The sequence below is a fragment of the Cimex lectularius genome, unplaced genomic scaffold, assembly GCF_000648675.2.
Source record: "Cimex lectularius strain Harlan isolate CLEC.00 unplaced genomic scaffold, Clec_2.1 scaffold320, whole genome shotgun sequence".
Lineage (NCBI taxonomy): Eukaryota > Metazoa > Arthropoda > Insecta > Hemiptera > Cimicidae > Cimex > Cimex lectularius.
This window is the reverse complement of record NW_019394176.1, coordinates 368,989-385,376: the sequence shown is the minus strand read 5'-3', so window position 1 is coordinate 385,376 and position 16,388 is coordinate 368,989. Positions and strand designations below refer to the sequence as shown.

Below are 16,388 nucleotides of genomic sequence, written 5' to 3'. Positions count from 1 at the left end.
TAAAATTAATTTAAAAATTAATAGAAAAAAACACGGTTGTTTTGTCGTATGTCTAAGCTACATCGAAACGTCTTTCTACCTTTTGAATTAAGTTTAGATCGGCTTAGTTGCCAAGTTTTGATGTAATGTCTATATACGGGTGTATGAATAATGGGGGGATGGGAAGCCCGCTTGTTTTAAAATTAGGCTAGGTCGGGGGTGTACAACCCCTTCGCTTAATGCCCGATGGCCGGCTCTCCCTGAACTTCCATCCTTCCCACCATAAAGTCCAGCCTTTCCAAATTGAAAATTTCATGATATTTCAATACAAAAAAAGAAAAACAAAGACTAGTACAAGAAATAAATGCAAGGCAGTAGTGGGGGAGCGCGCAAAGTCCGCATGCGCTTCTATTCTCTCGCTTCTCCCTCGCTTCTGAGCCTCTCAGTGGTCCGGGTGAACACATGCTGGTCGCTAACCAAGGAGGTAAGGGCTTTTCATTCACCCCATTCTCATCGATCGGACACTCGGAAAACTGGGTCACCCCCCTCGTCGTAAACAAACAAGACAAAGTGACAAACAAGAAAATTCAACTTAATTTATATATTTTTTTAATATATTTTACTCTTTATTTTATATAATTAAAGGTTTAAGGGATGAATCGGACTGTTTTGGATTACTGACCATCCCTTGTTTCGAGTAATTTGGTTTTCCTCCTTCACTACAGACAAGATCACCAATTTACCAACATACTTAATTTTTATAGGCCAAGAAATATGTTTTTCCATATGTTTAAGCTGTTCAGTTTTCTTTAAAAAAGAACGATGTAAATTTTGTAGAGGATTAGATTCTATTTAAAACGAACCACCTTTAAAGCTTCCAAGACATTTTGTTTTATTCTTCATTTATGGTTCTAAGGTGGTCTTTCAACATTTCAAAGCATTGTTGAAAAAATCTCCCTCAAATCAGGGTTCCCCCAGTGTAGCCCAAAACACGTAAAAGAAAGAAAAACTAAAAATACAGCGTCACATATGATAAAATGAACGATCTTTATACATGCCGAAATTAAACACTGAAAACTTCATCAATTTTAACAGTAAAAACCTCAAAACCTTACCCATTTCATTTTAGTTCATTTTAAAGAAAAGCTACTTCTAATTAACTTTTACTTAGTCACCTTTAAAAAAAATCCATAGTTAATGAATTATTTGCATTAAAGTATAAAAAAACACGTTTTCTTCCTGGATACTTTGGCTAGATTTGTATATGTATTAATTTCCTTTTTGTGTCGTTTGCGATTTTGTTGGTCAAAATGTATTAGGATTTAGAGCGATATCAGCAGTTTATGCTTATAGGAGAGAACCCAGGATGCTTCCTTGTCATACTCCACTTCCAATTTTTTTTTTTTTTTTTATTATTTGAAGAGATCTTACACCTGTACATAAGACGAGATGATTACACGGAATCTTGCTCAAAACGCTGGATGGAGAGAAAACAGCGGTCATAACTCCGTTTACTGTAAGATGAGAAATCCGTCCCATACGGTTCCCGTATATTTTTGTTTGAACCGTAAGCCGTATAGAACCTATGCCTAGCTTCAATTCTGCCAATTTATTTCGCGTATGTGGATTCCATGTCAATCATTCTGTACAGTCCAAGTATTTGACGTGAGGAAGTAGAATTTCAGACAAACGGAAGTATGTAACCATGGCTAACCAAACCGCTAGGACAAAATCGAGGTTTGTAGATAACAGATAACGTCAGCAAAAAGGTGAGCGTGTTAGAGAGTAAAGATCGCCGTGTATTCGGGGAAAAGTAGCAGACTTAGAATGCTCCCTTGAGGAACACAGGGAAATGATTCGGAGAGATGGTTCAGTAGGCAAAATAGAAGAAAGTATAGAATCGTACGAAATTTTGACCGGAACCTTTGAAAATACCCTGTATACAGGGTGTTACAGGATTTAATATCAAAACTGTCATGTTGGATTCAATAAATAAAACGTAGTATAGCGCCACCAGAACGATGTTAGTATTGTGACTCAATCCTGAGATATTAACATTTTTGCGCTTTTTTGTCTCATATTTTTTTTACATAAAATTCTCAACTTTAATGTCATTAAAGTAGAAATCGATCTTTATGTCACAAACTACATTAAATTTCCCACAGGATAAAATTTTAGTTGACAAAATCGCGCTGCCGAATACACCTTAGCTCAATGATAAGAAATCGCAAAACCCATGTTTTTTGGACATAATCAGTTTTGACTCTGCAATGACTTTTCCCGTCAAATCTTTCAGGGATTTCACCAAAATTGCCTTATTTTATAAATATGCAACGACCTTGGTCTACATTTTTTGGAAGTTTGGTCAGTGAAATATTTGAAAGGTTGAAAAAGAAGTGATATTGAACCAAAGGAAAGTAGCAACACAGGAACATCGTACATGTCATATTTTTTTACAAAACATTTATTAGTTGGTAACTAAAATTAGATACATTCTTCTCTTAAAGTGTACATAATAAAAGAAAAATTTCAATAAATTTACGTTAGGTTTTGCCATTTGTTATTTTTTCAGCGGTGTATTCGGAAGCGTGAATTTTTGTGGGAAAGTTATTGTAGTTTGTGGTCAGATTTATACTCAGTGACGCTAAAGTTGAGAAATTTTATGTTTTATGTTAAGAAAAGAGATTTTATGTTTTAAAAAAATAGACAAAAATCACAAAAACGTTAATATCTCGGGTAAGAGTCGAGATAGGGACATCGTTCTGATGGCATAGAATTATGATTTATTTAGTGAATCCACCGTGGCAGTATTGACATTAACCCTGCAACACCCTGTATATCATTACAAATACGCTTTAACTCATGAATAAATTCAATACATTAAATTGCACAATCTCGTCCCCTGTAATCAGTGACCCTGAGTGTCGCTTAAAACACCAAAAGTAGGGGAAAATAGAGTGAAAATTAAATACCAAGAAAAATTATGTCTGGAACTTTTAGAAACACCCTGTATATATAATATTGCATATACAGTTTAACTCACTATAAAAAAAATTCGAACAATAAAAACTGAACAACCTCACTTCCCGGAATCAGTGTTGCCCCCAGTGTTGTCGAAAACAGAGGATCGAGGTGGGAAAAAGGACCAAAAGGCCTTCACCGTAAGACAATAAATTCTGCCAGGATTTTTCGGACCATTCTGAATGTACGTATGAGGAGGTGAGTTCCAAAACTTGTTGGTTCTCATTTCTTTTTGGAAAAAAAATCGAGAGGATAGTAGATTTTGAAAAAGTTTTTTCTTCACTCTCTTTCGGCTTGGAGGAGAACTCATTTCTATGGTTTACACCCGGTAATAACGTATAATTTTTTTCCAAAATGAAATAAAACGCCTTGAGAAAGAAGAAATCAGCCAAACCTGAAAATCACGATGATTTCCATAGATATTTCTTAATTGGAACCAATTGGAGTAATTGATTTCAATAGTTGTACACTTTCAAACCGTACAATTTAATAATTATACAAATAAAATACTTTTCACCGCGATTCACTTCGTCCGTACTGCTCAATTTTCTGCTTTGGTCAATATTTGACTGTTTGTACAACTGTTCCAGATTAATATTGAAGAAAAAAAATTGTTTTCAACTTTTTGTTCTGTTGGAAAATTTGATTTTTGGGAATTTTCTTACCCATCGATATGACTATCGTTCCGAAGGTTGACTTATTAATATTAATTTTCCCAGTCCTTCCTTTTTTATCTTTAAATAAACTGATTTTATTCATTGGTCGATAGTGATTTTTTCCTCTTCGAAATTTTATTTAAAAAAGTTCCAGCTGACATATGGGCTTGCCTTTTTCGTTGTTTCCGTATTTTTGTTTTGTTTGTTGTTTTAAGGGATTCGAGAATAATAAATAAGTTCAATCTTTATCGTAAGACTGGATGAAAAGGCGACGAGGTTTGTAACCCAGGGACAAAAAAGCCTGCTGAAAAGGCTGTTTCGAAATAGACGAGGGTCTACGAGGGAGAGAAGTGATCTAAGCCCTGTGGAAAGCCCAGTTCATAAAATATAATCATCCCTGATCGCCTGCGATCTTTAGACCTGCCCACTGTATTTGTTTTACTTCTTGGCTCAGAAGTATTTCTTAACAAATGTTTATTTACAATGTTGTGTAAACTTTAATATCAGTACATCCCGCAGATAGCGCATCGAGAAAATTAAAAAAAAGAAGATACTTCCGAGGAAAAATGTAATGATTTTGGCGTTAAAAGATTAAATTTCCCGGGGTACGCATATCGTCGCTGTTTCCTGTTTTGTACTACGATATATGTAATTTTTATCAGTCGGAAAAATAAATAATCTTGGTAAAAAACCTATTGGAAAATTAATCCCCTGAGTACGCTCATCTTCGCTTTTTCACTTCTGGGTCGGATTTTTTTTCCCAATTATATTTAATAATAGAAAGGATTAGTTTGAGAGATTTGACGAGAGATCAGGTTCGGTGAGAGATGAAATTTTTGATTACACACAATCGAAGGAATTTTTTAATTAATTTAATTATTAATCGTCAATACCTATAACAATAATACACCTACATAGATTATTTTTTATTTTAAAATATACATTGTTGAATTTTATTTATGAATGTAAGGATTATTTATGAGTGTTTTGTGTTGTTGCGTTGAGGTTGAATGAGTGCATGTAAAACCAGGGATGAAAACGTCAATTGCTGTAAGATGGCAAATTCTGTCTGAAACGTATAGGAAAAACCCTGTATACACAATTCCAAATTTTAACTCCACATGAAAAAATTCTGTCCACAAACTGAACAACCTCACTCTCTTTTCCAGTGTTGCCCTCAGTGTTGTCCAAGACACTGTAAGACTGAAAACCAGTGATCAAAACGTGTTTGTGTGTCGTTTGTGTGGGTGCATATATTTTGTATGTTTTTCATCTGAATAGCATCTGAAATACTTTATTTGCAATATGCTCCATATTGCTATACTATATACTTTCATTAACAAGTTACACCGTTATTTTATTTCAAGGAAAAAACAACCACAAGAAAACGGTAATTGTAACCTTGATTAGCAATTAGAAATTAAAAATGAAGTTTACATTTGATTTATTTTTAAAACAATTAAAATTAATTTTAGAATTTTAAATATTTTTTATTATATTGCATGTTTCGTTGGAAAGCTTGTGTGTATATGTGTATTACATATGTTTTGTACGTTTGTGTAAGTGTGTTGTGTTTATATGGGTGCATATGTGTTGTTGTATTTTGAGTTGTTATATTGAGTTTGTTTTTGTAAATAACTTTTGTTTGTATGGATGGATGTTGTGTAAAGTTATATTGTGTTTATATGTTTGCAAGTGGGTAGATTTTGTATGGTTGCATATGTGTTGTATTGAGCTTTATTGTGTGTACATTTTTGTAAGTGTTTCGTGATTGTGTAGGTCCATATGTGTGTAATTTAATTTTTTGTTGTGTTTGTATGGGTAGATATGTGTTGTGTTCTGTTGTATGATGTTTGAGTTATATCATGTGTACGTTTTTGTGTTGTAAAAACGTGTTGTAGTATGTTGTAATAGTGTGGGTCCATATGTGTGTAATTTTTGTTGTTGTTGTGTTTGTATGGGTGCATATGTTTTGTGTTCTGTTGTATGATGTGTTGAGTTATATCGTGTGTACGTTTTTGTAAGTGTGTTGTAATATTGTGGGTGCATATGTGTTTAATTGTATTTTTTGTTATGTTTGTGTGGATGGATATATGTTATGTTGTATTTTTGTTGTGTTAAGTTATATTGAGTGTATATGTTTGTAAGTAAGTTTTGTTTGTGTGGATGGGTATGCGTTATGTTGTATTTTTTGTTGTCTTAAGTTATATTGTATGTATATTTGTAAGTGTGTTGTGTTTGTACGGGTGGATATGTGCTGTGTTGTTATATTGTGTGTATGTTTTAAGTGTGTTGTGATTGTGAGGGTCCATGTGTTTGATTTTATTTTTGTTGTGTTTGTATGGGTGCATATGTGTGGTTGTATTTTTTGTTGCGTTGTTATATTGAGTTTGTTTTTGTAGGTAACTTTTGTTTGTATGAATGGGTGTTGTGTTAAGTTATATTGTGTTTATATGTTTGTAAGTTGGTTGTTTTTGTATGATTGCATATGTGTTGTATTGAGCTTTATTGTGTGTACATTTTTGTAAATGTTTCGTGATGTGTGTAATTTAATTTTTTGTTGTGTTTGTATGGGTGCTTATGTGTTGCATTCTATTTTAGTTGTGTTTAGTTATATTGTGTTCATGTCTTTTATAAGTTTATTGTGATTGTATGGGTGGATATGTGTTGTGTTGAGTTATATTGTGTGTATATGTTTGTGAGTGTGTTGTGTCATATTTTAGTTGTGTTGCGTTATATTGCGTGAATGTGCTTGTAAGTGTTTTGTATTTCTATGGGTGCATTTGTGTTATGTTGTATTTTTGTTCCACTGAGTTATATAGTGTGTTTATATTTGTAAGTGTGTTGTGTTGTGATTGTATGAGTGGATGTGTGTTGTGTTGAGTTATATTGTGTGTATGTTTTATGTGCGTTGTAATTGTGTGGGCATACGTGTTTGATTTTATTTTTTGTTGTGTTTGTGTGTATGGATATGTGTTATGTCGTATTTTTTGATGTGCTAAGTTATATAGTATGTTGAGTTCGTGTGGGTGTAGATTTGTTGTGTTTTATTCCGTGTTTATAGCGTTTTTGTTGTGTTCTTTTTCCTTTTTAAGACTAGACGGACCCAAAATTTGGCTTAAACTATCTTCTTCTGATCGAGTTACAATAAAATTGTAAGCGTAATGTGTGCAAATGTTGGAAAAGGGAAAATACAGATTTCAGGACAGAGGTTTTTTTTTATAACAACTTGGCAAAAAAAATCGATTTAAGCATATAACAATTTGTTTGAAAGTAGAAATAAACGTCTGATGTGTAGTGTGTGACTTCGTTGGAGTCGGAACGTCTCAGGGATGAGGGCTTGATTTAAAGTCCAAAGCTCGTTATCCGAAGAGCGGTCTTGCGATTTCTCCCCGCGTTAGTCACCGTCGGTTGGGTTTTAAAAACCCTTTCGGTGGAGGTGTAGCAGAGCGAAAGACCGTTTGGTACTCCTCGTACAGCAAATGTACCATTAACTGAATAGGCGTTTCTGAGCTGAATCCCCGGACATACCGATACAGTCGGTCTTATCTCACACATTTCCACCCTCTTGGAAGCGTGGAATGGACGTGTTTCAGAGTCGGGAAAACGTGCCTTTTATGGGTTCGGTTTCGAAGGATTTCGGACCCGGGACTGTGAGAAACGGCGGATCACGACTTATTTGATCGGTCTCTCAAGTTCAAGGGTTTTCAGTTTAGCACGTCGGAGATCATGAGAAAAACAGGCCGATTTTGCGTTTCAACGATAAACAAAGCTCAAAACTACTAAAAATCCGGATCAAAAAAAAATCAACCTCAAAATTTCTGAAAATTCCAGAGAATTGAGGTTCAGTACGTTTTCAAATTTCCTACGACTTTATGTAATTTAATTTTTTTTAAATTTGATTGTTTGATGAATGATTGTTTTTTTCTCGGTTGAAAGTAAACATCGCTGATAGTCCGTTCTATCGTCCGTCGCACCTGCCGCTTTTCACCCCAGAAAAGGGTTGTAAATAAATCTCTTTTACGATCCTTTTAACCCAGTTATCGGGGAGAAGTTGTCCGTCTAAAATTAGACACGTTTCGCCAGCATTGGCAAGGCGGTATGCACTCTAAACTTAGAAAATAGATTCCAAGATCTCTTCTCCTCGTTTCACACGGATTTGGATCGGACTCATCGGAATGTACAAACATCGGTATATTCAAATTGGCTGTAAGTCGTGTATGCCAAAAATCCAAAAGTGAAGGATAAATGCCAAAAGCTTCTTCGAGAATTTTGTATCGAATCGCTAGCATTGGCTAAAACCAAAATAGATTTATTTTCTGCATTGGATTTATCCAAAATAAAAATAATGGCCGGAAATTATCGAAGATTTGTTCACAAATTACCGACGAGAGCTAATCCGAAAAAAAATCGTACAAAATATTCCTCAAAACTAACTTTTTTTTAAAAAGAAAACTGCGGACCTATTTCAAGTTCTGTTGAACAGAAAGACAAGAAAATTATTGAGAATTTTCGGGGAAAATGATTGATAGAAACAGATTCAAAATTTAGCAAACTTTATCTGAAAGCTGAAAAATTAATTGCCAAGGTACTGATTTGATTTCTCCATATTGAAAAGAAGGACAATAAAATTATTGAAATTTTCTCCAAAAATTATCGGTAGTTAACAGATCCAAAATTTAGCCAGCTTCATCTGAACAAAACAACTTATCTACCTCGAAGAAAATATTCGCCAAATTGCTTGTTTGATTGGTCCAAATTAAAAAGATGGAGGGGAAATTTGTGGAAATTTTCTCCAAAAATTATCGGTAGTTAACAGATCCAAAATTTAGCCAGTTTCATCTGAACAAAACAACTTATCTACCTCGAAGAAAATATTCGCCAAATTGCTTGTTTGATTGGTCCAAATTAAAAAGAAAGAACGGAAATTATTGGAGAGTCTCCAAAAACTTATCGATGCAAATATATACAAACTTTTACCAGCTTCATCTCAGAAAAACAACTTAAAAATTATTGAGAATTTCGGTAAAAATTATTGATGGAAATAGATTTAAAATTAGCTAACTTTAACTGAATAAAACAGCTTGATTTCCTCTAAGAAAATTAACTGCCAAGGTACTGATTTGATTTGTGTATATTATAAAAGAAGGATAATGAAATCATTGGAAATTTTCTCCAAAAATTATCGGTTTTTAACAGATCCAAATAATAGCCAGCCTCATCTGAACAAAACACCTTGTCTACCTCGAAGATAATATTCGCCAAATTGCTTATTTGAGTGGTACAAATTTAAAAGAAGGAACGGAAATTATTGGAGAGTCTTCAAAAACTTATCGATGCAAACGTATCCAAAATTTTGCCAGCTTCATCTGAGAAAAACTACTTATTTTCCTCAACAAAAAATGATCACTTTATCTGAACAAAACTTAATTTCCTTTTAAAAAAAATTAACCACCAAATAACTAAAAAAGGACTAAAGATAATGACAAAAAATTAGTCATAATCTATCTCCAAAAATTTAACCATTGCTAAAATCGAATTTTTCAGAAAAAACGTCAAAGGTAGCCAAACAATATAAAAAATATTTGAGGATTTCCTCCAAAAATTATCAAAGATAGCGTATCCAAACAATTCCCGATAAAAAATGTATTTTATACCTCAAAAATACTCAAATGTCTCACTATTTCAAAAAGGATTTGTCCGAATTAAGAAAAAAAAACTTAAGCATTTCACTCAAAAATTACCGATAGGAGCAAATTAAAAATAATGCCGGTTTCATCTGAACAAAACAACTTAATTTCCTCTGAAAGGATTTCTTTTAAAAAATTATATCCAAAAATTTGAAAATAAACTCCTGATTGCCAAAAATGCTAAATTTCTCGCCACCATGTGTGTTTTATGAAAATTGCGTCAAAGAGATTATTTCAAATGAAACTGATCCAAATTAAAAAGCATGGTAAGAATTGAGCATCATGTCCAAACATAACATATCCAAAATTTGCCTCTTTCATTTTACCAAAATGAGATGAAATTACAGCAAAATGATAATATAAATAAAACACTTGGTCCAAAAATTATAATGAAAATGTTAGAAAATTATTTTAAATTATTTCTCAAAATTGCCTGTTAAATAACCGCCTACACCTGATAAAAATAATTAATGTTCTGTAAGAAAATTGCGTCAATGGAAAGTTTTAATTCAAACGCTGTCCAAAATTAAATTCTCAATCAAATTCCCTCAAAAATCGAACAGAAGCCAACACAAAATATTGACTTCTTATAAGAAATTTTTTTTTTCAAACTTGTTTGTAAGATTTCTTCTTGGTTATCGGTTTAAATGGGCAAGGCCAAAAAAAAATCTAAAAATCAATAGACCAAATCAAACTATCCAAGAGAAATTTTAGTTCCATTATCACCACCGATCACTTCCAATGGTGTTTTTGGTCGAAAACCGCCAGGAAATTCACCGGATCCTTTTTTCACAGGTCGTAACTCGACGGAAAAAAGATCCGAATCGTCATCTCCACCGGTAAAGGTGAAGGGGGAAAAAAGACAAGTTGAATTAACCGAAATTGGCCCGGGTCCCATTCACGCCAGGCCCTGGTGGAACCCCGGAAATACACTCACTCGATAATCCCCCTCTTGAATCCCATTCACAAACCTTTACCTGCCCTAAAGACGAAAATCCAAACCGGGTTTATAACACAATCATACTAGTTTACGTTTCAATAATCTGTCATTTTCTTATTATTTTTTTATTGCTAATAAATTCAATAACCTGATGGAATGTCTCGGCCGAAATAAATTTTCGCGAGTTTTTCCCAATTTTCCGGGTTTTCCGTGAAAAAACTTTTCCTTTTCGGTCCGGCCCACAATCGCACAATTCTTAGTCAAATACCAGGACGAAGAAAAAATCAAGTCTGTCCGATTGAAAAGATTGCTTTACAAATTTAATTTAATTATGTTGATGAGTTAAAAAATGATATACAGTTGGGACGAAACTGAACTAGGTAGCGATTTTGGGTTGATTGGTCACTATGGAGGGCGTGCACAACATTGCAATCGATACCGTGCCAGCCGTTCATTGATGCATCCTCAATGTTTTTTCCAACAATCTTTTAAAATAACGTGGAAATTGCCGATATTCCCGGTTGAAAAGAGCCAATGGTGTGAAACGTTTAAAAACCCTACAATGGACAATTGGTCAAAACGGAACGATCAAGTTAAAACTAACTTCATCAAAGTTCCAACTTTAAATAGAAGGAGTGAAAATTCAAAAGGTGGGGTTGAGATGGAAGTTAGTGTCCGAGTGGATCGAAGTCACGATAGCTCACGTGGTAGAGTAGCGGCGTATTTAGCCGAAAGTCGTGGGTTCGAATCCCGCTCGTGACACTGACTTTTTTATCTCAATTAAAAACCTCAATTAATTTAAATAGAATAACAAAAACGATATTTAAAAAATATATAAATTTATTTAAAAAGGTCATACCAGGAATACACGGCCATGCCCTTTGTGTAAAATTGAATGAGCAGAGAAAGAAATTCGACATTACACATAACCTATGCACAATACTTCATCAAATTAGATTAGTTTTTATAGGATCTGGCCTCTTTACGAACTGTGCAGTATTGGTCCATTTTTTATTTATTTAGAGCTTCTCGTTTAACGAGAGACTTTTTACCAGACCCCAAAGCTTTTTCAAGGGAACCCGTGTGTAACTTTCAGGCCCTGGCTTTACCTCTCCCAGGATTAGGAAACAGCCTACCTAGGCCTTCGTTACCAACAGAGGACGTGTTCCGCTGTTTCTTCTCCTTCTTGGCAATATCTGCACAGGCTTTTTCTAAACAACTCCAGAGTCTGCAGTGTCCAGTTAGCAGTCCACCTATTGTTCTAGTCCTAGATTGAGTCATTCTGATGTTAGTTTCTGCGATGGTCCTTTGATTACGTGGGAGTTCATATCCAGCTAGAGCATTTGTTGGTTAGGCAATTTTTGGGAACACCGAGGCCCATTAACCTCCATTTACAGCCCACAATACCTCATACCTGGCAATACTAGCTAAGATAACTAAGTGGAGGTTATATTCCTGATGTACATGGAATGAACGAGTTGTTTGGTACGATTGTGTTCACTTTAATATCAATTCTTACTTTTCTTAAGCAGTATAGATTTCCTTGTGTCTATATTTGTCGTTATTTATTGAAAAATAATTTATTAGCGCGAATGTAGGGGCTAGGCCCATCGGTCCCCTAGGAATATCACGTAGCCTGGGGCAGTGTTAATAAAGTCTGGGGTGTGAATATAATTTATTAGAATATTATGTAGGGTGTGGTTTTCTTTTTTTCACGTCCTAGATTTAGTAGTTCTGCTGTTAGTTTCTGCGATGGTCATAGGAGTTCATATCCAACCAGAGCATTTCACGGAATTTTCAATCCTCACCAACCTAGGCAATTGTTGGGAACACCTAAGCCCATTAACTTCCATTTACAGCCCACAATACCTCATGGATTGTGAATACTAGCTAAGATAACCAAGTGGAGGTTATATTCATGATATCATACAATGAAAGAGTTGTTTGGTATGATTGTGTTCGCTTTAATATCAATTTTTAGTTTTATTGAGTAGTATAGATTTTCGTGTTTATATTTTTCTAGTTATATCAATAAATGAAAGAATTTATTAGCGCGAATGAAGGGGCTAGACCCATCGGCACCCTAGGAATATCACGTTGAGTAGGGCAGTCTGAATGAAGTCTGGTGTGTGAATAATATTTATTAGAATATTTTTTAGGGTTGTGGTTTTTCTTTTTTTAAAGTACATCTGACTATATGACTCGTTTCTCCCTTGTCTGACTTCTTTCATTTTTTTAAATGTTATTAATCATATTTGAGCCGAGTGGATCAATACATTGGTTTGATGTGTTCTTTTTTCCTCAGGTGTCGGCCAAGGATCAGAGACCTTAATGAGATCATCGAGGGTGACTTAGTTACCGCTCGGAGGAGAAGGATGTGCCCAAGCGAGAATCCGTCGAGCTTCCAGCCACTGCAGAACAGGTATGTACTTGAACTATACAAGTGTTATTAGTGTTAATTGTTTTAATTTTTTTTCAGACTGTTCGACAGGGAGGCAGGCAGCGATGTCACCTTCCTCGTCGGCCACGGTCAAGACATGTGGCGATTTCCCGGTCACAGGTGGGTAATGTTTAATTTAATAATTGTACAACGGATTGAGCACCTACCTCGTACACTCTATAAAAGGAGGAAAAACTAAGGGATACTCGCCGTCCCGACCTTTCGGAATTGCCGGTTTAGCCTAACTCGCCTCCCCTGATCCATTCGCTTTTATAAAATATTTCGAACTTTTTTGTTTCCAGGAGTGTCTTGTCAGAGGCGAACCCAGTTTTTAAAGCGATGCTGAATTTCCACGCATCATCGCCGGAAGGAGTGATCCCTATCGGTGACGTAGAAGGGAAAGCTTTCGATTTGTTGCTGAGGTTTACTTTTTGACTTATTCATTATTAATATTGCCTGTTTGCTCTTAAGTCTAAACCCCCTTTCGTTAAAAAAAATTACAAATCTGAAAGTACACCGCCTTTGTTGAAGTCTTTAGTGCTATCCATTGTTTATTGATGGCTTTACATTTTCAATAATAATTTTTTTCCAGGTATTTGTATAAGGAAGACGTTCATATACAGAGCGTGTCGACGGCTTTGTCGACGCTCTATGCTGCGCAGAAGTACCTGTGCCCCGGTCTTATGAGGCACTGCATCTGCTACCTGGACCAGTCGCTGGACGTGAACAACGCTCTCCTCATATTCGTCCACATACGTTTTTACACGGGCCAGTCTAAGAAGGCGAGCGCGCCTCCGATGGAGCACCTCGACCTGCCCCCGGACCAGGACTTCGAAGACATGGCGACCCTGTGCAAGTCCCTCTTGCACAACTGCCTCCTTTTCATCGACAACAACGCCGCACAGATACTCGTACAGGAAGGGCTCGAGGACCTTCCGAAAGACTCCCTGTGGGAGATCGTCGAAAGGGACACCCTCAACGCTCCGGAGCACATCATCTATGCCGCCATTGAAAGATGGTCGAGTTTAGAATGCAAAAGGTGAAAATTGTTCAATACTCTCAGAAATTAAACCGTCTAGAGTGTTGTGCTGCGTGGTGATGATCTGTAGTTCGATCTAACAATCCTCACTGATTTTGCCATCTTCGGTGACGGGTCTGTGTGATTGACGTACATATGATTAGAAATGGTAGTATAGTTTTCTACTGTTATGTATGGCTACGGTAGTGCAGAGTTGGTTTGATCCTGTTATGAATAACCAAAGATAATTTGGTTCTATTTGAGATAGTCAAGAACGGTTAGCGGGTTAGAATTAGTTAAAGATAACTTAGAGATGTCAACGATGGTTTTATGCTACTAGACATGGCCAGGTCTGAGACTGTCAGAAATGTTTTTATGTTGTAAGAGTTGATGAGAGATGGATAGGTATAGGCAGCAACGGTTATATTCTATCAGAGATCGTTACGTGCTGTTACAGAGCTATTAGATATGGCCAGTAATGGTGATAGATCATTAAGACAATTTAGAGATGGTTTAGTACTGTCAGATATGGTTTGGCGCTATTAGATATGGCTAGGAATGGGGGTAGATGGTTAGGAAAATTTAGAGATGGTTTAGTACTGTCAGAGATGGTTTCGCGCTATTAGATATGACCAGGAATGATGGTAGATAGTTAGGAAAATTTAGAGATGGTTTAATACTGTCAAAAATGGTTTGGTGCTACTAGATATGGTTAGAAATGGTGGTAGATGGTTAGGAAAATTTAGAGATGGTTTAGTACTGTAAAAGATAGTTTGATGCTACAAGATATGGCCAGTAATGGTGATAGATAGTTACGAAAATTTAGGGATGGTTTAATACTGTAAAAGATACTTTGGTGCTATTAGATGTGGTCAAGAATGGTCAATTGCTTAGGAGATTTGGAGATGCTGTGGTACTGTTATGGAGACAAGAATGACCAGATATGGTTCGGTACTGTTAGAGATGCGTTGGGCGGTAATATTGATCAGCGATGATTGTAAGCGTTATTGATGGACATCGATAGTCAGAGGCGGTTTGGTGCCATTATATGGCCAAGAATGGCCGTAGATGTTTAGGAAAGTTTGGTGATAGTTGGATAATTTGGTACTGTTAAAGGTGCTTGGGGTAATAACTAATCAATGATGGTTTGACACTGTTAGTGGCGGTCATCGGAGTTCGTAGGAATACCTTTGTCCATGCCGACGGTATCGTCCTCGAATGCTGAAAGTAGCTAACGTTGACAATCTGAAGGCTGTCCTGAAGACTCAGCGTTGAAGATGGCGAGAAGCCGAAACGCGTCTAAACAGACCAAAAAACGATCGGAAACGACCAAATTATACAAAATTTAATTTTAAGCAAAAACTTTTTATAAACCGATTGTGCTTTTTTTAAGGTTATGTCAGGAACTGTCGCCGGACAACTTGAGATCGATACTCGGCGATGAAATACTCTTCTCCGTTAGATATTTACTGATGACCCAGAGGGAATTTTTCGAAGGGCCGATGCGAGGGAACCTCTTGACCAAGGCCGAAGTGACCGCCCTCTTCGAACACCTTCACAAAATGCCGGTCACCTTTGTCCCAGGTAGTCGTTAGTTTTGACTAATGTACGAATTTTCAACTATGCATTCTTTTTGGGCAGCTACCATCACGGAGGAAAGGCTGAAAAAGTTCCGGGAAAAACGCCGCCCTTCGAGAGTGTCGAGGATCCAACTGGGAAAAAAGCAATCGGAGGACAAGAAAAAGTGGAAAGAGGTCAAGAAGAAGAAAAAAAAGAACGACAAAGAGAGCTCGTCGAAAACGTGCACCGGAACTTGCGTTTTCGACTATTTCTTCCGAGCTCTGGCCTGCATATTAGACTAAAATCGAATCACGTAGTTCGGGACAATTTTTGAACCCTAGAACGGCCAAAAACTCTTCCCCGACCAAAAAAGAACACCAAACCCTAGGGGGTCTAATGTCTTTAGCAAACCGTCTCGAGAGACTTTAAAAGAGCTTTAGTTACAAAATACCTTTTATCTATTGGGGAAAAAAAGATGTTTAAACAAAAATTCATACTATAAAAGTAAATATTTTCTAGAAGATGTTATCGCATGTTCACGTTATATTTTGTAAAAGATTTATCGGAAAAACAATCCGAATTTTGTTTTTTTATTCAGATCAGCCCGGTACATAAAACAAGTACCAAGGTTGGATTTTCACAGAAAATCCCAGTACTTCCTTAAACGGCAGACGCCAAGCTTCTGCCAGAAAGAAAAATAAATTCTATATTAAAATTTTATTTGGTTTAAAAACCATGTTGTTCGAATTATATATTCTAAAAAAAAGAACAGTGCAGGACACTTATTTATTTTATAAAAAATTTAAAAAATTTATTTTCAGGTTATTAATTGACCCCGGTGATTGAACAAAAAATCGCTTTATCGAATAAAAAGAATAACATGTAAATAAGGTCTAGTCATATTTTATAGATTTTTTTTTTTATAATTTAATGTTAAAACGCTTATTGGAATAGTGATATCGCCTTATGTGAATTTAATAAATGTCATTTTATTTAAATAATTGTTGATTTATGAAAGCCGATGTGGACTAACTCCTGTGGTTTGTAGGTTTAAAGAAATGTTTAATAAATATTTTTTATGTTT

The 16,388-nt window shown here is 35.6% G+C and overlaps 1 protein-coding gene across 2 annotated transcripts; it reads left to right on the top strand.

The window, feature by feature from the left end:
- The first annotated feature begins 301 nt into the window (after positions 1–301).
- Positions 302–16,388, top strand: LOC106663219 (BTB/POZ domain-containing protein 2-like). 2 transcript variants are annotated; one of them, XM_014387888.2, is made up of 7 exons: positions 302–463; positions 12,592–12,708; positions 12,766–12,846; positions 13,029–13,148; positions 13,319–13,765; positions 15,138–15,331; positions 15,386–16,388. In XM_014387888.2, the coding sequence occupies exons 2-7, from the start codon at positions 12,662–12,664 to the stop codon at positions 15,604–15,606; spliced, it is 1,110 nt and encodes a 369-aa protein (XP_014243374.1). In that variant the 5' UTR covers positions 302–463; positions 12,592–12,661; the 3' UTR covers positions 15,607–16,388. The 2 variants fall into 2 exon arrangements, with proteins under 2 accessions (XP_014243374.1, XP_014243375.1); XM_014387889.2 differs by having other exon boundaries at positions 357–463; positions 15,138–15,328.

What these genes read in the sequence shown, in the direction of transcription:
- LOC106663219 (XM_014387888.2), top strand. Translation starts at nt 12,662, where the DNA reads ATGTGCCCAAGCGAGAATCCGTCGAGCTTCCAGCCACTGCAGAACAG. An exon ending in TGGCGATTTCCCGGTCACAG is followed by an intron (nt 12,847 to 13,028) that starts GTGGGTAATGTT and finishes TTTTGTTTCCAG; the next exon opens with GAGTGTCTTGTCAGAGGCGA. An exon ending in GCTTTCGATTTGTTGCTGAG is followed by an intron (nt 13,149 to 13,318) that starts GTTTACTTTTTG and finishes ATTTTTTTCCAG; the next exon opens with GTATTTGTATAAGGAAGACG.